Consider the following 24,369-nt stretch of genomic DNA (forward strand, 5'->3'; position numbering starts at 1 on the left):
TGTACAGCGCACAAATCCCTATGATATAACTTGTAATGTTACCCAAACTGCAATAAATATTTCCTCATGACTGCATCCAGTTTGGCCCCATGATGTAACTGATTTTATGATGGCACATTCATATTTATGGTAATCAGACACATTATATTAAACAGTTTTATATTTTCCTTATCAGCTGAAGTCACAGTAAAATACGATTCAATTTTTCAGTCTAGTACATAAGATCATAATTAATATTTATTTTACAAAACACAACAAACAATGAACACATACTTTATTTGCCATATCTGTCCCAGATTGAATATGACAACAACAGTTAAAACTTACAGAAAACTTGAACCACAAAGGTAGGTTGGGGAGAGGGTAGGTATTCACCCAAAACAAAAGTAGTGGAAAAAAAATTGGTCTTAGTGTCTTCCTGAGTCATTTTTTCATGGTTCTCTTTCCTCTTTTTTGTCTTAAAAGTTTGCTCTGTGAACCTTTTATTTTTATAAAAAAAAAAAAAAATCTTGTGGATAACTTTCTTTAGAAAAAAAAAATATATATATATAGGCTAATAATAATAATGACACGATTTCATTTTAGATGGGAGGATAGAATCAGGAAGGCACCTTGTGGTTCAGAGTTTCTGTAAAATCCACAACAATAACTCTTCATTTGACAAATGCAACATCTGGAATCTTTCCTTGTGCCTGTAAGAGAAAAGAGACTCTTGTAAGATGAATGCAGGACACATGATCCTTTGTTCTAGAAGATTTACTGTCAACCATGAGAAAGGGACACTGGTTGACAGGGACACACCTTTAGGCCGGTGAAGATCTGAGCAGCTCTGTCAAAATCCCAATCGTTGTCTTGTAGGCACCTAAAATAACAAGCAAGTCTGAACTTAACAAGCTGTCCAGCTTTGTATGAATCTGAGAACATGACAATATCTAGTAGAAGCAATAACGAACATGTATCCTTACTTTTGAGACCATTCTAGGTTCATGCCAGACTTTAGGGAGAAGGCGGCAAGCATTTCTTGTTGAGGGGCGGACAGAGTGGGCACAGGGCTGCTGGACGGTGTGGGGGCGGGGGCAACGAAAGCACGGCGAATTTCCTCTGTAGTGGCGTTTCGAACGAACAGCTCATCATTCACAATGCATAGACTGAAAAGTTGAAAATAGGTTACAATGATGATTTGACCAATGGCACATTTTTAAGCCAAAGAAATTAGGTTTTTGTAAGTGAGATCTTACCCATTTCCAGCAGGAACAGCGATGAATACTCGAGAGAAGGCTCTGTATGTTTCTCGGGACTTGCCGTCCACTTAAAAAGGAGAAGAGGAAAACAAATGAGGTTGTGTGTCTCATAACTCTGATCAGCTCAGAGTAAAGCTACAGATTCTGAATCATAGCTTAATTAGAGGAACTCACTTTCTTTGAAAACTCCACTGACTGTAAATGCCAACAGTGTAGCCTGGAAACGACAAGAAGTTAGAACCGCAAACCTGAATGCGAAATATGAAACCAGCAAACTGAACCGCGAGTATAACTCACTGTGTAGGTGTTGACATCTACGATAAAGGAGGCGATGTCGTGCTGGGTTTTGGGGAGCTCGTTCAGGAAAGCCACCACATTTAATCGTGTGTGTTTAATCAAACGAAAACGTGTAGCTGAAAGAAAATGGCACATCTCATCACAGAAATCAGGACACAAACTAAAGGTCTGATCACATTTAGTGCTGCTGTGTGAAATCCAGTAATTTCAACAAGAATATGTGCAATCGGGAGATTCTGTAATGGCGAAAAAGTTCCTCACACAAGTTTCACTTGTGGTCAAGATGGTCACACACATTTGACTAATTTTACTTTTTTTTGGTTTGGAATTTTGCCAAAATGTGATCACACCTTGATGTTGCAAAAACTTAACTCAGAGAAAATAGATGATGGAAACTTTCCAGATTTTTAGATTATTCAACAGTTACTTACTGGGGTCCTTCATGCGCTTGATATTGCGACTGTCTTTCTGGTAATCCCCTAAACTATATCTGCAGACAAAATGATACAAATTTACTGTTTAGTAGAAGTTAATAGTGGTGATGATGACTAGATGATATAGCAGACAGATAGCAGGGCTCGACAATAAGGACTGCCCGATGGCCGGACGCCAGTGTGAACGACGCTCGGGACAGTTGACGGAACTGTCACTTGCCCGATCGGGCCAGCGCTGTAGGGTGTGCGTTTATCGTCTATGATATCGTGATTGTTGATTTAACGATCTGACATTATTGAGTTGTTCCTCACTTTACAAAAACACACCATTGAGTGCACGCATACACAACGTGATGTAGTTTAGTAGGTTAGACTAGTGCGCGTGCATATTTAGTACACGATTTCACTGTGTGATTTAGTTTATTAAAATGCCTTTAGAATGCCCCCAGAACACAAGGGGCAAAATGCCCCTGTATATCTTTTATATTTGTATAATAAAGTTAACCAATGTTACACAAAGCCATTTTTATCCAAATATAAACATGATTACAAATTGATATTTTATACAATGTACAGTTTAATAAAACAAACAGTTTATATTAAGTGATTTACATTTTAGACACCAAATCGCTTGTTTTGCTCTATTTCGTCAACGAAAATAGTTCCAAACAAAGTCCATAGCATTGTTTTGCACCTCTGAGCAACACTTCCTGAATGAATCAGCCATTTGAATGAATCTGTTGAATCTCAATCACTCGCTCATTAACAGGGACTTGCTGCCACCTACTGACGGGTTTAATTTCATATTTAAAGTATATTTTCATTTTATAAATAATTTCAAATAAGAGTATTAAATGTTTTATATTTTCAACATTTCAAAGCATTATTGATGCATCAGTAACTGCTCTTGACTGATTAACTTTAATAATCTATAGTTACACATTAGATTACAATTTCTGTACCTGAAACAGGTTTAAGCCTACATAAAAACCTGAACAGTTTATTCTGCTGTATTTATTTGTGCTATTACTTGTAATTTGATTATTTGTTCCTATTACTTAAATTTTAAATATCGTTAGACAAGTAAAAAGTAAGTGAGGTAATCTAGTAGCTTTTGGTGTGTGTCACCTTATTTTTTAAGGTTACATGTATCAAAAACAATGAAAACAATAACTAGGCTTATTTTATAGGCCCATTTTCTTTTCTTTTACTTTATTTTTTTTTACTGTGGGGCCATTGAAAATTTTAGCAGGGCAAGTAAAGATTTGAAGCACTGGCCCGACCGGGCTAGCAGAAAAAATCCTTAGGGTTGAGCCCAGGATAGTATACTGTACTTTGAAGGGTTCTGAACGATGAAGGGAATGCTGAGGGAGAAAGATGCTCCGTCATGGTAGGCGTCTAGCAGGGGCTGTCTGTTTCCTGAGTCATATATGCTGTAATACCTGGAGGGTGACAGAGGGTGAACATTTTGATCTGAACATATTGAACACACTTAAAGGGTTAGTTCACCCAAAAATGAAATTTCTGTCATTAATTATTCACCCTCATGTCGTTCCAAACCGTAAGACCTTTGTTCATCATCTTCAGAACACAAAATTAATATAATTTTGATTAAAAATCTGAGAGGTTTCTGATCCCTAAGAGAAAGCAACCTCATTGCCACATTCAAGGTCCAAAAAAAGAAGTAAAAACATTATTAAAATAGTTCATGTGACTACAGTGTTTCAACCTTAATTTTATGAGCCGGTGTTCTGACATAGAACCCGGAAGTCCTGCACTGTGTTTATAACGTAAACAGTGTAGGAGAATGACAAAGAAAAGAAACTGTTGAATAAAGATATTTTTGTTCATAACTTTAATATAACTTTCATAACTTTAAGGTTGAACCTCTGTAGTCACGTGGTCTATTTCAACGATGTTTTTACTACGTTTCTGGACCATGAATGTGGTAATCATGTTGCTTTCTCTTGGGAATCAGAAACCTCTCGGATTTCATAAAAAATATCTTCATTTGTGTTCCGAAGATGAATGAAGGTCTTACAGGTTTGGAACGGCATGAGGCTGAGTAATGAATGACAGAAATATAATTTTTGGGTGAACTAAACCTTAAATTGATGTATGTTTTAAGACCAAAAAATACATACTGTTGCAGGAAGCAATGGATGATGGTCTTGATCTCTTCAGAGCAGAAGTAGCTAGGCTGTGTTCAAAGCAAAAGAGAGAGGTTAAGTATGAAATTCAAATACGGGCATCTCAAAGTGAAGAACAGATCTCAACCAAACCTTGCAGGGGGGAAGAGTCGCAGGGGCAACCTCCAAATCAAAACCAATAGGAGGTGGAAGGTCGTGTCCATCCTGTTGTTTAAACAATGAACAAGCAATGAGTCAAATATTACAGTTAAGCCAAGGAGCAAATGTGAAATTTTAATTATTATGATTACCACACTTGTATGTTCTCAAGCAAACAACATTAGGTTACACCCACAGATAAACACTGTGGATTTCCTACCAGTTTGAGCAGCTTGGGGAATCGTTCCCGAATGGCACTGTCCAACAATCACAAAGACAGAACAAGAAAAACAAGATTAGTATGAACTGTGCATACACCAATGAAACTGTCCCATACAAACACTCAAAAACTTGAGCCAAGCAATCTTAAGTGAAGGACAAATAGGTAAAAGGTGTATTTAAATCAGAGAAATATTTACTTACAGGTAAATATCCATCAGGCTTAAGATATTGTGATACTGTGAATTTATTTTCATATAAAACAATGTACACTACCATTCAAAAGTTTGTGGTTGGTATGATTTTTTTATTGTATGCACAACCAAGGCTGGATTTTTTTGATCAAATGCAGTTAGAACAGTAATACTATGAATCATTATTACAATTTAAAACAACTGTTTTTACCTGAATATAATTTTCAAATGGCATTTATTTTTGTGAAGGTAAAGCTGAATTATCAGCAGTCATTACTTCAGTTTTCAGTGTCGCATGATCCTTCAGAAATCATTCTAATATGCTGATTTGGTGCTCGAGAAACACTTAGTATTATCAATGTTGAAAACAGTTGTGCTGCTTCATATTACTGGCAAAACAGCAATACATTTCTCAGGATTCTTTGATGAACAAAGTTCACAAGAACAGCATTTCTCTTTTATAATGTTATAAAATGTCACTTTTGATCAATTTAATGTGTCTTTGATGAATAAAAGCATTAATTTCTATATATAAAAAAATCTTACTGTCCCTACACTTTTTAACAGTAGTGTATGTAATCAAGTTTACATCAACACCAAAAAACAATAACCATTCCTTTTATTTGAGCAAATAGTGAAAGTTGAATACTTGAGTAACAATTTTGTCTTGTACTTGTGAAAATGAAAAACGTGGGCATCTGAGCCATGCCACCAATGAGCCAATCACAGCCTTGCTCCAACTCCCACCCACCCCCCGGCACATGGTACTTACCCATCCACAATACTCACCACTGGTGCCCCCTACAGGCCGAAACAGACACAAGCAGGCTGGCAAACGACGGGGGCAGTGGGGTGTTGTGACGGGTAGAATTTGGTGAACATTCACACCATCAATCAATCAGTCAAGCAGGCAGTCAGTAATTTTTTTGCAAATTAGATAGTGTACCAGTGGAAAGGGGATAGTCTGATATACTTGGACCAGACCTGACGCCTTGTAATCTGGTAATACTAATGGTTCTTACTAGCAAAACTCTATGGGGTTCTGGTTAAGTTTGTTTTGTTTGTTTTTGTTTTATTAAATCAAATATCATCAGGCACTGACATACAGATCGACATATGTTGGCATGTTGAGTTGTTAAGAGTAAACTAAAACGTTTGTTCATAACATGCTTCAATATGTACGAATTAATAAAGCAGAACCAGGCTGCTCAAGCTGACAATAACAAGAGAAATCAAATGGTATGAGTGGCTATAAATAATTCAGGGGCAAAAAAATATATATATATATATATAAAAATCAATTTATACTAGACGTAGTTGTGAGTTAATTTGGCCATACATGTGGGGGGTATAAAGTGTTTGGACACTGGAGAGGTTTAAATTTATGGATCAGCCACAGCGAATACAGTGAAAAAAGGAAAAAACAAAACAGATATACAGCGAGAAACCACACCAAAAGAGTGGAATTTAATAAAAGGGGGTCAGATTTAAATAAATAAACTAATATAAAACCAGAAAAGTTGAACCCTGAGCCTCTGAACAGAACATATGATAAAATAAATGAGTGCTGAAAGGTGTATGGGTTTTATGGCCTACTTAATTTGGACCCTACTATTAAACTTAAGAACAGCAGGGTATTTATTCAAGCAATTAATTGAAGCTTTTTTTGAGCCCAGACACCTTACGTTTCTATTTCCTATTTAGCCTAATTTGTATTTTAGTCTACTTCATATAGAAATGAATATTTGATACTTGTTTCCTGTGATCCTCCTCCAGTATTTTCCTCTCAATGTTTTGTCTTTGCTGAATTGAAGATTTGATGTTTTTCCTCCAATGTGCTCTAGGACGAGGATCATGAAAATGGTCAATCTGACCAACTATACTCCACCTTTGTCTGAATACAGAAACCGAGAGAGTCGAAGAGAATTGCCTCTACTCTCATTATTCATTTTGCACCATGCAGCAAAGCTCATGTTTCTGAGCAGTGCTTGGCTCAAGGTTTCTTAAACCTTCCCTCTCCTTCTCCACCCGTGACATCTCCACCCGTGACATCTCCTCACGAACAACTCTTCATCTTCGGTGATCGTTCTTCTTCATCTTCGAGACGTTGGCTGTGGCCAGTTTTGCGGCTGTGCCTGCCTTAGGTTGTCCCTTATTTACAAGTTGGGATCTTACCCGTCTTTGGCTAACCAGCCTCTCACTGACCAACAGCATCAGCAGTACTTCAGGTGTCAGACATGTGCAGGGCGGGTGGAGGGAAGAGGGTGCCAGCATTTTAGAAAGGTGGAGCACAAATGTATTTAATAGAGCATCATCTCCAAGATTACATTCTGTCCTTCTATGCCAACTTTTCCATGGGCATTCTGGGAGGTCACATGTTGAAGCTTCTGCTTAAATTGAATTGACTACTGAAGTATGTACTAATGAAATGTACAGTAAGCTAAAATGCTAGCATATTTACAATTTGCTAAAAAGCAATCGCTGTGTTCTGTGCAAAAAGCTACAGGGCCAACCAGGTAGGAACAGAGAAAAATAAATTAATAAATAAATAAATAAATAAAATAAATATAAAAGCAAGAATGAAGCAAAGCAGGTGTGAGAACCATAAAAAGAACCAGAGGAGTTAAACGTATACTGCTTACTGGATTGCCACTGGAACACGAACAAGTAAATGTCACATGCCTGATGACTGAACTAGTGGAAAATAACCAAGAACTCACTGGTTAATAGAGTTAATACACCTGCATATTACAGACAGGCCTGAATGACTACAGCAGATGGGACTTTATGAATTATGCTTTTTCTTTAGCATAACATGCAATGATTAGGGGCAATTATTAAGAAATAATTCATTGTTTTCAAGTGTGATAAACATTTAATGTCTTAACAAATGTCACAGACTCCTGCCAGGCAATGTTATTCCTCCAGAATAAATTAAAATGCAATGTAAACCTCAGCTTATGATTTTTTTTTATTTTTTTTTTTTTTTTATGTTCAACACAATATATATCCATCTCTAATTTAGCTATAAATGACTGCCATGTTTTGTAGGTATATTTTATATATATATATATATATATATATATATTTTTTTTTTTTTTTTTTTTAACCATTTTGCACATTGATATAAGTGTCCATGCATACGCATGCTTTCATGTGCATAAGCGCACAACCACACAAACACTCAACTATTCTATTTCAGACCTGAAACATACTCTACGCAAGTACGGGACAGCAGACACTTATAACTGTGTAAGCTAGATTTTGTGTTGTGTTCCTAAATTGGTCACATTGCAATTTGATGCAACACATGTATGCGTTGCATTCTCAGTACTGCCAGAGTCCTTTAGTGGACATTAGTGCAAACTATTTTTTTCTTTCAGATCAATAGTTTGAGGCACACAGAGGCTTGTTAGTGCTGAGTAATGTTTGAAAGTCTTACGCTTGGACATTTGTGTACTTATGTATAGTATTTTTCTGGCTTTATGTTCAACAGACAACAAACAACCGAGAAGACTAACCTGACATAGTCGATTTGGTTCTTGAAGTGGCCACACAGAGGATTTCCCTCCAATGAGAGATCCACCAGCTTCAGACCACTCAGTTTATCAAGTTCTCTCTCAGTCTTCAGCTACAAGACCATACAATGACACATGATTGAAAAGATTACAGGAAAAGCCAAATCTATAGGTCTCAGACAGCATACTCATACCTCATTGTGTGACAGATTGAGAATCTTCAGGTTGGGAACTTTGATGGCAATATCTGCCAAGTCATCCAGCCTGTATATCCGGTTGTTACTCAGGTTCAGACATACCAGCTGTGAATGAGGGAAAGATGATTTTATTGCATCTGTAGAGTTGAATATGAACATGTACACTACTGTTCAAACATTTGGGGCCTGTAAGATTTTTAATGACTAAAAGATGTCTCTTATGCTCACCAAAACAATTTATTTGATCAAAAACACAGTAAAAACTATAACATTTAAAAATATATAACTGCCATATAAAATGTTTTCTATTTGAATATATTTTAAAATGCAATTTATTCCTATGATGACAAAGCTGAATTTTCAGCATCATTACTCCAGTCTTAAATGTCACATGATCTAACAGAAATCATTCTAATATGTTGATTCGCTGCTCAAGAAACATTTCTTATCAATGATGAAAACCGTGAAAACAGAAATTTTTGATATATAGAAAGTTCAAAAGCATTTATTTGAAACAGACATGTTTTATGGTATGTTACAAATGTTTACTGTCACTGTTGATCAATTTGATGTGTTTCTGCCGAATAAAAGTTCCTTCAAACATACAAATTCTTGCGGATCCAAAACTTTTTATAGTAATGTATATGTAATGTATATTTTCAGGCAATCATGCATGTAAAATGTCATTTCATACCTCAGGAATGTTCTCCTCAATTATTTTGATAACCCCCAGCATGGAGTTCCTCCTATTCAAAGTGACCTCAATATTTTGAGAAACCAAATCTGCCAGAAAAGATGGACTAACATTTGATCAACAGCCCACAAAAAGCCAAGCTGATAAGTGTTTTTTATTTGCAGAAAGATGACTGTATGCAAATCAAACCTGGATCAACTCTGATGTTGTTCAGATCAAGAGCCTGCTGTGATCCATCAAAGCGTTTGGCCATGCATTGCTGCAGAAGACATTCAGGTATACGTATATTATCCATAAATAAACAATGAGAACTTCCTCTTAAAGGCTGCTGCAGGTAACCATCACTCACCTTCAAATGCTCCATATCCGTTGTCTTCAGATCAGTGTGAATCAAAGTGGGTGGTGGGCAGGTGTTCATAACAACAGTCACCTATCCATCCAACAGACAGACACTATATTAAACTCTTTAACCCTCTTGAACTAAAAATGTACACAGATCTGCACATAAACTGATTAATAGAGTTTTTGGTTACTACTGTAGAAAAATATAGTTTGACTAAATGATGAACACTGAAAGATAGCAGAAATGGCATCTAGTGTACTGAAAGCATTTTTTTTTTTTACCTTATATCCGTCTTTGTCTGTTATTTTCCGTGACGCTTTAAACAAAGCATTAGCAGTTGTGGAGTCATCAATATAAAACTGGGCCTTGTTGCCCTCAGTGTGATACTATGACCAAACAAGACAAGGCAGAACAGATTTAACAAATTTGACAATTTTCTAAGGCATGCCGAGGAAATATATTTTATCGTACACTTACATGAACTGCATGGAATGGCATTGAACATACGCTCTGAAGTGAAGACAGAAGCCAATCTTTGTCATATTTCTTCCCGAAAGGAATCTGCAGTCAGACACGAATACAAGCACAATGCTATAAAGGTCATAAACACACTCAAGTAAATCCTAAGGTGTTAATAACTGCTTAATTCAGGTGTTATTAATGTTAAATGTACTAACAGTCATTTTAAACCAGTTCTTGCTACGACTTCCATCAGAACCGCTGCCACCTCCACCGCCTCTGCCTCCATATCGATTGCCACCTCTATCTTCATTTCCACCTCCTCCGCCTCCACCTCCACCTCGTCCTCCTTTGCGATTGCGTTCCTCACGGCGATTCTGTGGCCGACCATATGGATTGCTGAAAGAAAGTATAACATTTTCTTTGTTGTACCGTGACTGACTATTTAATTTATTTATTTATTTATTTATTTATTTATTTATTTATTTATATATTTATATATATATATATATATATATATATATATATATATATATATATATATATATATATATATATATATATATATATATAAAGAAAAAAGTACAATTATGCATAACAAGAGCTTACAATCTGCGCTGGGAGCCACTGTCTTGTGGACCTTCCGCCATGGTCACATCTCCATCGTCATCATGAAGTCTCGACCGGGGACCAGGGCCTCCACCTCCACCACCATTGTGACCACCTCGCTGCCTTGGCCGAGAAATCTGATCGCTGTACATGGGGGCTCTGAAAGGGCCTCTGCCTTTACGGTTGCGATGCTTTGGTCCACCGACACGGTCATCATGCTCTGAAAGATGAAAAAGTCAGAGGTGCGAAAACTGGTCTTTAACAAATGAGGCGACGTGTCATAAGCCCTGATCAAATAAGTGCTAATGTGCCACTACTTGGGTTACTGGCTAAAATGTAAATTTTGTTGCTTAACCTGTTAACCTTCGTGAGTGCGCCGACACACTGAAGCTTCTTTGTTTGAATAGCTCAAACAAAGCTCAAATTTACTGTTAGATGTAATGTAATTACCTTGACAAACTATACATCATTAAAAAGATCTAAGACTCAAGCTTCAATTTTGAATCTCTGTTTTACTCTCAATATTGTATAGTGACTTATTTGTTAATATGCTTCGGTAGTTATGAATATGAAAAGTCGTTACCTTTTCACTGAAATATGAGTGTCAGACACAACAATTGAGAAAAAACTCCAGTGAGATCGTCATGAAAAACATCCCTCGGGGCTTTTAGCTCAATAGCATGCACATTTTGAGAAATATTGATGGATTCTCATATGTTTGTTAATTTTCTATACCGAGGAGTAATATTTATTCAATTTTTACCCCAAACGCACTGTTGTCCTTATTACAAGCGCTGGATACTCTGATCTACTGTGTTTACAAGTCATATCTGCAGCCGGAGGGCGCTCTGTACACATTTAGTCCACAAACGACACGTAAGTGAGAGACAGGCATCATGTGACATTACAGGAACTAACAGAGGCTTCCAGAGATCGCTAAAACACAGATATAACATGCAGATCGACACTTTTGAAGATAATAAATACACGATTGTGACGATATGTGGTTTATCTGTGTTCTTCACGCCATGCCGGGTATTCATAATAATAGATTATGTTTATAATGCAATGCTAATCGAGAGATTTTCTCATTGTGCAGAATAGCATAAAATAGTATATTTTCTGTCTGATTTTTGATCTGAAGCCACATCACATCACAGAAGGTTATTTAAAACACTCAACTTGTATGTTTGGAGCAAAAACATGGTTTTAATCTTATAAATTGTCGTGTTTTGTTGGTGTGCTAAGCTAACATGCTAACGAGCCCAGAGATGCACCCGTTCTGAGCTACTGCAAATAAATAATTTTGAATCGTAAAGCTCATCGTTTTTTTTTTGTTTGTTTTTTTCTTCCTAGAAGGGCATTACATACAGTTTCAAAGAAGGTGAAGTGAGAAGTTCGGTGAAAGAAATGAGGGATTTATTCTTGAATAGGACATAGTCAGTCTAATTATAATATAGACAAAAGAAAAGAAAAAAATAGAGCCATAAGCAGGCCGGAGAGGTGTGAACGTGTTCAGGGGAGACTGAAACTGAATGGGGCTGTTAGCACCACAAACAATCTAGACAATACACTTGAATAGATGACAAACATCAGTTAACATTTTAGAGTCCTTTCTAAATAAAGTCTCATGACATGGTCTTGAAAAACATGTAATAAAACTCAGAGTTTTAAACATCTTCATATTTGAAATATATTACATGGTCAGACATGTGGCTTTAGCTGCAGTGCATTTCTAGATTGCTGCAAGGCCAACTTCACTTTTATTTCCATAAAGATATTTCATAAAAATAAATTTCTAATCACTTTTCAAAACTTTGAAGCTATTTATGACTTTATAAGCATTATAAGCTAATTATGACTTTACAATAAACTGCAAAGTGTCTGCTTTCAAATGAGACCTTACTTATGCTTTTAGTGCAAAGGGTTCATGAACTATCAGTTTTAGTTTGTGTATGTAATATCTTGGGATCTTCCAAAAGCGGGGTTGCTGGCTAACAGGTTAAATAGAAAAACCCCCCCAAAAAAACCCAAACATTTCACAATATACCACCAGAAGCTAATAAATGCTGGAACTAATGTTGAACATGTCGAGATTGAGAGAGAAATAGATACACTGGACAGAATACCCAATAGTACATGATCACATTTTTTTTTTTACCATAAAAGGTTTAATTCACCCAAAAATGAAAATTCTGTCATCATTTACTCAACCTCAAGTTGATCCAAACCTGAATAAACTGCTTTGTTCTGGTTTACACAAAGGAAGATATTTGAAAGAATGTCTGTAACTAAGCAGATCTCAACCCTCCATTGATTACCATAGTATTTTTTTCCTACTATGGTAGTCAATAGGGGTGAGATCAGCTTGGTGACAAACATTCTTCCAAATACAAATATTTTCCTTTGTGTAAAAGCAGAACAAAGTAGTTGATACAGGTTAGGGGGAGTAAATGATGACAGAATTTTCATTTTGAGTGAACTATCCATTTAAGACATATTATTGGGAGACAAAGATCGACAACTCGTCATATAAAATGACATTAATGATTTTATGCAAAATATAGCTTTATAGTGAAATTAAAATGGAATTGATTTACATTACAAGCTGTTAGAATGGCATTGAATATTTTGGCCACAACTGCACCAAATTGCACTTTATTTGCTGAATAAAAAAGTCAATGTGTTTTTTCTTCCTCCGAATGTGAGCTTCATATTCTCACTATATCATACTATCTCAGCCACAAAAACTGAGGTTACAAAATTTGACAATAACACATTGCAAACTTGGCCAATATCACAGCAGTTTAACACGACCTCAACACGCATTGTCAACATGCGGTCAGTTCACCCCGCTCAATTTTCCCTTTCACAATCTTTCACAAAAACACCAAATAAAACAAAAATGCGGGTAAATCAGCGGAGATACTGCGTTTACGGTTAGTCTAAACTAACTGCTAACAACAAAAACACATCACGCACCTACAAAAACAAAAGCTAGCTGGCTATAGGTAACTTATGTAAATGGTAGAGTAACGTTACACGGCAACAGACCCCAGAAAGCTAGAAAATGGTCTTTAGAGTACGATAAAATTGTGAATAAGCTTAATTAAACTTCATTAATAGTAGAGAATTTAAATGGATGTAAGTGCTTTTGCTAATAGCTCAAACTTACCACTATAGTAGCGCGAGCCGTCCGCTGTCGCCATCTTTAAAGAAGGCTTTTAGGCTACTTTAAACTTAAAATATAGGATTCCCACGTGTTATTTTCCTATTCTCTGTATATAAAACGGAATCAAGAGAAATAAAGAGAAACGTTCTGAAAGCCTGCGAGATCAGAAGAGATCCTTTCTTGACAGCTTTGTGCGAGAAGAATCCGTCTCAGACGCAGCTGCGCCAGATTCTTCTTCGAATACTCTGTGGACTGTTTGCACAGCACGTCAGCGTCGCCACCTAGCGACAGTTATATAATGAGTGACTGCCCGTGGAAGAGAATGGACAACGCTTGCTTTGCTTTCGTGTCTGATTTATTAAACACAAAAAACATAAAGCAACATATGAACATTCTAACTTTCATAATAAGCTACTGATATGCTTAAAATTTATATGCTAAACAATAAGGCAGATATAACGGTGAATCTTTGGTGAGAATGGACAAATATGCATTAACCACTAATATAATTTAATTAAATATTAAAAGTAAAAACACCATATCCTTTCATAATAGTAGTACATAATAAAAGCTTTCCATTTGGAGTTGAAATATTACCATATATAGTAACAGTAATAATAATAATTAAAATATAATACATTCTATCTCTATTCTATATTATTATAATAATAATAATAGTTAGAATTATTATTTTTCCCAAATCAATTATACTTCTGTGTCCTCTACTTATTTTCCATAATATGTAACATGTTTCTCTTAAAATATGTTTTGCATTTTCAACTTTTGCATTAAAATAATAGAAAGCGAGGATACAAAATATTTTTAATATCCCCAGAAGTTGAACGGAACTGCTAAGCCATGTTAAACATTTTTTTGTAAGAACATCACAGTGCAGAGGAATGTATAGAAATATAAATTAAATAGAAATGCTAACATATTTTACACACTCAGTTACACTTTACATGCAAAACTGATATTGTGATCACAGACTTCAGTAATGACACATTAAAGCATGGCAGGAAGTCCCATAGGAAAAGGAGACCAAAAGCAGCAGAGCAGAAATTTCTTTTGAGCTTCACATCAGTGCCATGAGGTAAACAGGTTTCCAAATGCATCAGAAAAATTCTTATGGTCAAACTCATTGCAGTGCAAAAGGAATGTCTCAAATGTGCAAGCTATGAGTTCTAATGTAACAGAATGCATGTGCGTATGTGGTTACTCCAGAGTTTGGAGCTCAGAGCCTCATCCAGGGTCCATGCCTTTGTCTAACACTGCTGTCTAAGGACTGTGGTTGGGTTGTTTCTTCTTCTTGAGTCTCATTTCCTATTCCTGCTGCCCTCCGCTCTTGATCTGGGTCCTCCTCACTCAAATTGGTCTCTGCAATACGAGGAGCTTCAAGGAAAATGGGAGCGTCATCTGTAGAGGAGTCTTGAGCTGATGGAGGAAACATTAACCAATGACCATTGAGAATAGATTTGGTCTGTAGAACTACATTATTATTATTTTTTTAAAGAAATAAATGCTTTTATTCAGCAAGAATACATTAAATTGATCAAAAGTAACAGTAAAACATCAATAATATTAGAAAATATTTATATTTCAAATAAAATGCTGTTCTTTTGAACTTATAATCATTAAAAAAAAAAAAAAAACTGGACCATGGTTTCCACAAAAATATTACAACATTGATAATAATAAGAAGTTAAGCATATCAGCATATTAGAATGATTTCTGAAGGATCATGTGACTCTTGAAGACCGATGATCACTGCTGAAAATTCAGCTTTGCCATCACATCACAAATTACATTTTAATATATATTAAAATATAAGTTAAATTTAGGAGTGTGGCAAGACATAGACGAGACATGAGATTGAGTTCAAGAAAACGAGACAAGATTTTTACACAGTTTTGTTAAGAAATCCTCAATGACAAAATACATGACTAGAAAAATACTATGCAGGTGCATTTGAAATATTTGAACAATAATCAAACACTGTAAAAGTTTTTGCCACAAACTCAACTGACTGGCTTCTCTCCTGTATGATTTTATGAGTCTCTTCAGACCTTAGAAGTTAGAATGATTTATGAGCTTCTACATCTTTTGACCTCCTAACTGAACTCCTTTCCACAAATTGATCATAGAAATAAAAACAGTATAAATAAAGATAAATTACACTTTTTCTCTCAGTCTTATTAAGTAAGTGCAACCATAATCAAAGTCATCAAATAGAGATCAAATTTTTCTTCAAGAATGATTACAGAGCTAAGAGATGGTCACAACTACACAGCCCAGCCAAAGATAGCTTTCATATTGGGCGATTTTTGCATGCATCAGGGAGCTGCTTTCAAAATGTGGCATATTTAAATCGTGTTTGAATGCACGCTCACTTTTTACTTTCGATTTTGCAATTGCGCGTACTCTGTGAACAGAGAGCTGCGGTGCTGAGCACGCATTGTACAAGATCAGACATTTGTCAGACGCTTAGGCTTTGTTGTGAAACGAATCGTCCACCATGGACTTGTCAGTCGTCTCGTCACTTACTCTCAGTGAACTTTGATTCCTGATGCACTACGTACAACTCTGCACTGCGGCTTGTGTTGGATGAGCTGTATGGAATTGAAGCAACTGAATTAAATGTTTTTTTTTCTATAAAAACCAAAAAAAAAAAACAGTGGAGGTGTAATGTAAACGTACATATTCTATCCTCACACTGCATCATGGCAAATTACCACGAGACAGCTTTTTAGAAATCTCGTCACATTTTAATCTCGCGAGATCTCGTGGAACCAGATCTTGTCACACCCCTAATTAGATTACATTGTAATAATATTTCACAATATTACTGTTTTTACTGTATTTTTTGATCAAATAAATGCAGCCTTGGTGAGCAGAAGAGCTGACAAACCCCAAACTTTGAAAGGCAGTGCATCTTATTCGTATGCTTTAAGTTATTGTTTTTACCAGCTTCATCCTCTTGCAGCTGGTTCAGGTCTTCTGTCCCGATTGCACTAGGAGTGTCCAGATCACCTGCACAAACAAATATGATTTGCAAGATTCTTCAGTTGTTATTGTGCATATCATCAATTTATGCAAAGAATGTATCACAGAAATCTCCTTTGTCGCTTACCTTTGTTTCGAACGGTTTGTTTGGGTTGTTGTGGTGGATCTGCTAGCTCGCTGCCATCTCTTCCATACGTAATGACTGGGGGACAGTCAAAGAGTGGTGTTTAAGTTACTGATCTGTTCGATTGATGTGATCAGGTGTGTGCGGCTGTGAACTGAACTGTGTTCTTACTAGGAGTGCTGGTGGATGAGTGCATGCGTTTACGTGCTTCTTCCCTCCTCTGCTGAAGACGCGTCGAGTCTCCCATCATCACCTGTGTAAGCAAACAGACATCTGGAATGCATCCAATGGAAGTGTGATAGGATGAAGGTTGAACAGATTAGGCAGACAGATGGTCTTACCCTCACTCTGACCTGCTCAGGGGGATAGAGCCCTCCCCAGATGAATTGCAGGTAACTGAAGAGCACAATGACACTGAGGAAGGTAAAGTTACTCGCCACCCCAACGATTGCAGACATCACAGGGAAATTATACAGGAGGTATCTGTTGCAGGAGGGAAGAACATTTCAGGATTACAGGTAGGAGCATCATTTGATGGAACATGAACAGTCAAATAAACTGATACAACCAAATACCTAATGCCAGTGAAGTAGGCATGGATCCTGAGCTGGGCAGAATAAATCTGGACCCTGCGAGACTGAACCTCGATCACAGCACCAATGGCAGGTTGGTACTGTGAATGACAGATCAATATAATGCATGGCTTTTGTCCAAAAAATTTCAATGATGCAATTCTGTCAGTCTTGTTCATACTTGAACTTACAAGGTCCGATTTGAAATCTGGGAAGAGCTCCACTTCGATGAGCTGTTTCTGCTCAGACACACCAGTGAGCAGGAGGGGTGAAAACAGCAGCGTGCTCATGGTCTGCAGCAGAGTAGAACGGTAGTGCAGCATTGTCTGATGAGATAATACAAGGAACAAGTTCTTATGAGTTAAACTGCCATTACGGACTGTCATTACAATATAAAAAGCACATAAACTTTAGTGTCACGTGACCATTCAGAAATCATGCTGATTTGCTGCTCAAGAAACATTTCTTCTTATTATCAATATTGTAAAACAGTTGTGTTTTTGTTACATTATAAATGTCTTTACTGTCACTTTTGAATATGTTTAATGGGTCCTTTCATTAATTTCTATGTAAAAAATAAATAAACTTGTGTATAGTAGTGTATAATTGCTGATATTGGATGGTTAATTGCGCAGGCTCATTTCTTCCATTTTTACATTGACACCAAGGAAGGTAAAGTTACAAGAAAGTGCATCCATCCATCATAAACGTACTCCACACAGCCTTCCGTATTTAACTTTTGGAAGATCTTTTTTTTCATAAGGTGAACACAGAAGGCATAGGACATAGCATAAGCGTTTTGAAGATGAGAGGCATTACATTTTCTTCCTAAAGTTGAATACGGATGGCGGTCTGGCGGAAGCTAGATATTTTTGCTTGATAACTCATTAAATATGGATATTTTACTTACACAAATGCATTGCTTCGATTCAGAAGCCCTTTATTAACCCCCAGGAGCCGTGTGGAGTACGCTTATGATGGATGGATGCACTTTCTTGAGCTTCATACACATTGGTCCTGTTCACTGCCATAATAAAGCTTGGATGCATCAGGATATTTTTCAGTATAACTTCGATTGTGTTCATCAGAAAGAAGAAATTCGTATACACATAGGATGGCTTGAGGGTGAGTAAATATTGGGGTAATTTTAATTTTAAAGTGAACTAATCCTTTAATTGTTTATGCTTATTTCACCATTTAGATTATATTTTCCATTATCTAAAGCTCACTTAAAGGTGCAATAGGTGATTCTCTACGGTAACATTTTTTGTTATACTGGTTGAAAGTCTCCTTATATCCTGATAGCAATCACTATGTTAAAGGGGCTCTATGTAATAATGACACCCAGTGTTCAAAATAGGCACTGCAGTCCAAATTCAAAATATTGTTTGCCCCGCCCCCTCGTTCAAAGACAAGGGTTGCCAGCAACAAGAGGGAGCGCAAATGGCAATGAAAGCTGAAGAGACTTAGACACTGTAAGCTGATGAATTGGTTAGTCTGTTTGAATATGCTGTTGTTCATAGAGATTTTTAGATGGATGCAGAAGCTTTTTAAGTCAGGAAGAATCTGAGATTCTCTGACCCAGTTTGTTTGCTGGTTTCCATGGTTGCAATACGCGCCGTTTTCCGCCAACTGGCAACCTGTGATGTCGAAATACTATTGGATAAACTGGCAGCGCACGGTTTCACACAGACCAAAACAAAAACAGACATTCCGACACGAAACGCACATTTTCAAAGTAAAATATCTGACTGTAGCATTGTTTTTCAGAGAAACAAGTAGGTGAAAAGTAAAAATCTTACATAGAGCCCCTTTAAATGGTCTAACTGTATTTTTATAAATATGTATCATCTATGGAAGGCATAGGACCATGAAATGTTCATCCAATTATTATATTAGCTCCCAGTGAAATAATACAATGTCCTTCCTGCCTGTCAACATATGTTTTTACATACGCTCGAGCACCCTGTTCGCGCAGACATCATACGTCATCAGCGTGTTTCACGCTATGCAGAGTTTATGTAGACAGACGTCAGTCACGGAGCACCGCAAACAAACAGCAGCCAAGTTTACAGTTCCAACCGAATCAAAACAACAAGCTTATGCTACGTTCACGCCATAACTATCATAATTAAAGGCTAATTTATACTTCTGCGTTGAGTGTACGGCATAGCTACGGCGTAGGCTGTTTGCACCACGCATAGCTTATGACGTAGCCTGACGTGCACCTCTTCAAAAATGTAACAACGCGTCAATTCTACGCGGACCACAAACGCTGTGATTGGTCTGCTAGAACCCCTCCCACGGGTCAAAAAACTGGTGCAGAGCAATATGAGAAGAGCGAGCGCTTTCAACTTTCATAGTAATGAAAAACATTCTGTTTCAGAGGACACATGCAGTGAAACTGCAACAGAAGTCGTTACCTATTTGTAAGTTTTTCTATTTGTAAGCTTCTCTGACAACGTACATGACAAGCTGCTTCTTCTTCGGCATTTGAATTGCACTGACAACGACGCAGAAGTATAAATGCAAACAGACGCATAGCCAACGGCGCAGAGGCTCCGGTGTAGGTCCGACACAGAAGTATAAATCAGCCTTAAGAAATGTCAACCCGTGAAGTTCTAACAGGAGCTGTTCACATCCTCAGACTTGGAATTATGCATTTCCATGTCAACAGTATCAACACTGAAATGAATTTGCAGCAGTCAGGTACAAGCTCTCTAAAGGGGCTTACACACAGGACGCGAAGCTCAGCGCCGCGACACGTCTTTAAAATTCGAACGCGTTGTTTTGTATTGTTTTCCGAGCCGTAGCTGGGTGCCGCGGACAGGCGCCGAATGTCGCCACCGGTGTGCGTACACTCATAGAAAACAATGTGTTCCCTTAAGCCCCTTAAGTTGTTTACATTCCTTCAGGTAGTTTTTAATGGCGTCTTTTGTGACGCTGTGCCGAGAGCAGCGGTGTGTGTATGCTTTCAATGCTAGCAGGCTAATGTTAGCATTTCCCAGATCACCTACTGCACCTTTAAATTGAATAATGCTATTAAATATAATCTTCAGAAAATATCCAGCTGAATATCCAATTTTCACACTGTACATTCTAATACCTAAATTCAGTTGTAGCATTTAAAATGGTTGATTTTATTATTATTTTTTGGCTAAATTGGCCATTGATCAGTTTGGCCATAATATAAATAAATAAATAAATAAATAAATGAATGATTATTAGCTTATTGGTATAACAACCAGTGCATCTCTAATATATTTGATGCATGACTTGGAAAATTGCAACTGACTGGCTAAATCTTAAAAATCAGCCACATTATCTATACAGAATAAACAACAGCGAATGTTGAGAGCGGTCTTCACTCACCGAGCGGATCACAGAGTGAACGACTTTCCCATCAGTGGTATAGCAAGACATTTTGACCATGAACATGCCAAGCTGTTCGTTAACAGGAGATTCAGGCATTTCCAGCTCCAGAGAGATCCTGTAGGCCTGACCTGACATCATCACCTACCAGAAAGAGTGAAGCAAATAAAATTAGCTGTAAATATGACCAAAAATGCATTTTTATTCTCAACCAGTATTATTATTAAGTATTATATTTTTTCTTGCACATCAATAATGGGCTTGTTACATAAGGTATACAGCAAAGCTTTAAAGGTTCTTTTAGGAGAACCCTGAAAAAAACATGTCTATAATTTGTACAGATGCTACGTAAGCCTCTTACCTACTAAAAAAAAAAAAAAAAAAAAAAAAAATAATTCTTTTTCAAAACATTTTGACATTCATACATTTTTAAGCGTGGCTTACATATCCGATTATATTTTTAGTCCACTGTATGTATGCATGTCACTCTGAGTGGGATTGAGATGTACCTGGTCTCTTCCATTCTTCAAGAGCGAGATGTTAGCCGTAGGGAAAGAACAGAGGACTGAATCTGAAGCATCGCAATCTGTCCTGTTAAGAGTGAAATGGAGGAGAGAGGAATCAACAATGCATTACGAACACTAGTAATGCCTCCAACAGTATTTGTTCATTGGACCAAACTAATTAAGGACTCAGTCGTGCGCAAACAGACCGTTGGCAAAACAATACAGGAATGTTCCTGATCAGCCCTGATGTGACTGTACCTGTAGTAGAAGTGCACTGGTGTGGAGAAGCTGACGCTGGGCATGTAGGAATAGTAGAAGCTTCCATACAGGAAGATGGAGACCCAGAGGAGAAGAACCAGGACGCACAACAGGACGGCGGCTCTTAGAAGCGTCCTGCGAGCTCTCAGCAGGGTCACCGCTGCCACATCCTGGAGCCAAAGCAGTAATGGTCCCATTGCTGCACCCATAGCCAGCAGTCCTTCACTGTCACGTCCAGAAGAAGGTCCTTTGATCTCACGGTCTCTGCCCAACAGTCTTCCCACTGCCGACAAGGGCGTCTGTCCTGCTTTACTCATTCAAACCACCTCACACACTATCCAATAATGTGTCCCGTCTGCATCACTACATCTAATAATGCTTATCTACAGCGAGAATTAATGGTTTGAAAATACTAAAATGTTATGATGTAAAACTTAACATATATTCAGAAAGTCACATTTGGATCTAGTTGTCATTTTGTGACTGAGAATATGATGTGCTAGTTTCTTTTCTGACCAAATGAATTTGCTTTTCCGTTTGTCTGTTGCTGTCGATGAAGTCATAGGAAGCCCTAAAAAAGAAACAAGAAAAAAAAGACGGAATTAAACACATTAATTATATTATAATTGCAATATTACTATACAAAATAATAATAATTAGCACCATTTATACTTCTTAGAAAACGTGATAAATCCAGGATTAATCAAAAAACAAGACTAAACCCAAGAAACAAAACAGTTACACATACACATATTGCATGATGTACAGTATTTTTGTACATTTGACAACCTGACTCGAATTGCACAAAACAATAAAGCAGTACAATAGGAAATATTATGTGTACTGTCACTTCTGCCCGTTCTTTACATACGACTGTACCTTCTGAACTATCTTTGGTGTGTCTCTGAATTGGATTTTATGTGCCTCTCTGTCTCCATTTCGCAGTTTTTCTTACCCTGATATCTTATTAGTTACGTACATTACATTGATGGGGGAAAAACCGGCAAACTCACCTTCTTTAATTAAAAAATACGCCATGGACAAAACAATTACGCTTCAGAATAAACTGATGAACAACTCCAATGGACCGACTCCTCTCTTCCTTTCCTCTGTTATGTATTGAGTGACGCATAATTTATGCATTTCAAGGCACAGCAATTGATATCCAAATCATATTTAATCAAAAACTAAAGCATCCGGCTGTCTTCTGGATCTATAGATCAGAGAAAAACAACCGTCTGTCTAACCAACGGGCGCCCCTGCTGGTGTGAGAGAAACACGTGTACGGCAACCGAAGAGGTACAAAGTACATCTGTTCGATGCGTTTGCGTGTCAGCGTTGTTTTTTTTTATTATATATATATATTCCATACAGGAATATATATATATATATATAATAAAATATATACAGCGTTGTCAGCGCGTGTCAGCGTTGTTTTTTTTTATTATATATATACACATATATATATATATATATATATATATATATATATATATATATATATATATATATATATATATATATATATATATATAATAATAAAAAAAAAAACAACGCTGACACGCAAACGCATCGAACAGATGTACTTTGTACGGCAACCGGCAACACGGCAACATATATATATATATATATATATATATATATATATATATATATATATATATATATATATATATATATATATATATATATATATATATATATATATATATATATATATATTTATTTATTTATTTTTTATTAATGCCATAAACCAACAATACAATGAGATATATCATTGAAGTAAAAAAATACAGCAAATAAAATAGAATGAAATTACAATGCCAGAGGACAAGAACAAAATTATAACAAACAAAAGGAAAAGGGTGCTCCTTTATACATCATATCTGCTTACAATGTTATAAGCTCGAATTGCCTTTTTACTTTTACAATTACGCAAAACAGAACAATACAGTTTGAAATCATTTTTAAAGCAAAAAAAATTTGGCTTGGACTCAGACCATTTCATCTTATGAATGTGAAACTTTCCCATTGATATTAATAATTGTATGAAGTATGCCTTCTCTTTCTCAATCCCATGATCATCAAAGTGTATCATTATATCAAGTCCACTCAGCTGCAATTCAGTGTTCAATTTTTTCTTAATTAAATGCTCCACAACAATCCAAAATATTTTTTTTATGTATACAATGGAAAAATAAATGAAAAATAGTTTCCTTTTCACCTTTACAGAAATTACAAGAGTAATCAATATCTAATTTAAACCGTTCCAGCATATGTTTTACTGGATATATTCTATACATTATTTTAAAAGAGACTTCTTTTAATTCTTCTTTTAACATCGTGTCAGCGTTGGTTTGCTTACAGTGCTGCGATTCAATGACGTTGTTATTAAAAATAAATCCCCAAAACAAAACATTATCATTTTATTATTATTGATTTTGAATCTTTTTTTTTTTTTTTTTTTTTTTTTTTTTTTGCAAATATCTTTTTTTTACTTCAATAATAGGTTAAGGGTCAATGACGTGACACGCATTTTTAAGCAATTAAAAAAAAATCTAATTAAAATACAATTCATAAATGACATGAAAAACACCTAAAACACCCTAAATTAAATTAAATAATAAAACGTATAAAATCAATTTAACCATTTACAAGGCATTATTTGTTTATGTCAAAAGAAAACGTATTGATATTCGAGACTTAAAATATGTTTTTACCTTATCATCATCATCATCATCAGCTCCGTCTGTGCCAAACTATTAATTTTTGTTGAAATGGTATAAACATGTTTTTTTTTTTTTTTTCCCCAGTCAATATGAATACTGATATGACATTTTAAAGCTGATATAAACGTATTTTAAACCAG

At 36.3% G+C, this 24,369-nt stretch overlaps 2 protein-coding genes across 2 annotated transcripts; both read right to left on the reverse strand.

Annotated features, from left to right (window-relative positions):
- Window positions 1–225: 225 nt before the first annotated feature.
- On the reverse strand, window positions 226–13,921 carry nxf1b (nuclear RNA export factor 1b). The gene is made up of 21 exons (XM_067376872.1): window positions 13,669–13,921; window positions 10,494–10,713; window positions 10,103–10,283; window positions 9,903–9,986; window positions 9,707–9,811; window positions 9,432–9,512; window positions 9,272–9,341; window positions 9,083–9,171; window positions 8,386–8,493; window positions 8,195–8,304; window positions 4,481–4,517; window positions 4,255–4,326; window positions 4,117–4,172; window positions 3,307–3,414; window positions 1,970–2,028; window positions 1,539–1,654; window positions 1,416–1,458; window positions 1,239–1,308; window positions 966–1,148; window positions 802–862; window positions 226–692 (listed from the first exon to the last, which is right to left on the reverse strand). Exons 1-21 carry the CDS (start codon window positions 13,700–13,702, stop codon window positions 654–656), a joined length of 1,926 nt encoding a protein of 641 aa, XP_067232973.1. The 5' UTR covers window positions 13,703–13,921; the 3' UTR covers window positions 226–653.
- A 160-nt stretch (window positions 13,922–14,081) lies between these two features.
- bscl2 (BSCL2 lipid droplet biogenesis associated, seipin) lies at window positions 14,082–22,720 on the reverse strand. Its single transcript, XM_067375310.1, has 11 exons — window positions 22,514–22,720; window positions 21,501–22,071; window positions 21,246–21,327; window positions 20,737–20,880; window positions 17,556–17,690; window positions 17,368–17,465; window positions 17,134–17,275; window positions 16,964–17,045; window positions 16,796–16,870; window positions 16,630–16,695; window positions 14,082–15,099 (listed from the first exon to the last, which is right to left on the reverse strand). The coding sequence occupies exons 2-11, from the start codon at window positions 21,815–21,817 to the stop codon at window positions 14,900–14,902; spliced, it is 1,341 nt and encodes a 446-aa protein (XP_067231411.1). The 5' UTR covers window positions 21,818–22,071; window positions 22,514–22,720; the 3' UTR covers window positions 14,082–14,899.
- Window positions 22,721–24,369: the final 1,649 nt, after the last annotated feature.

This window comes from Chanodichthys erythropterus, chromosome 22 (genome assembly GCF_024489055.1).
Source record: "Chanodichthys erythropterus isolate Z2021 chromosome 22, ASM2448905v1, whole genome shotgun sequence".
Classification (NCBI taxonomy): Eukaryota; Metazoa; Chordata; class Actinopteri; order Cypriniformes; family Xenocyprididae; genus Chanodichthys; species Chanodichthys erythropterus.

Excerpts from the sequence above, each read along its gene's own strand:
- nxf1b (XM_067376872.1), bottom strand. The coding sequence starts at position 13,702 with ATGGCGACAGCGGACGGCTCGCGCTACTATAGTG. Across the intron at positions 9,812-9,902 it reads TGCCATTCCATGCAGTTCAT|TATCACACTGAGGGCAACAA; the intron begins GTAAGTGTACGA and ends GTTTGGTCATAG. Across the intron at positions 9,172-9,271 it reads CAACATCAGAGTTGATCCAG|ATTTGGTTTCTCAAAATATT; the intron begins GTTTGATTTGCA and ends CTTTTCTGGCAG.
- bscl2 (XM_067375310.1), bottom strand. The coding sequence starts at position 21,817 with ATGAGTAAAGCAGGACAGACGCCCTTGTCGGCAGTGGGAAGACTGTTG. Across the intron at positions 21,328-21,500 it reads CCAGTGCACTTCTACTACAG|GACAGATTGCGATGCTTCAG; the intron begins GTACAGTCACAT and ends CACTCTTAACAG. Across the intron at positions 17,276-17,367 it reads GCCTACTTCACTGGCATTAG|ATACCTCCTGTATAATTTCC; the intron begins GTATTTGGTTGT and ends CTCCTGCAACAG.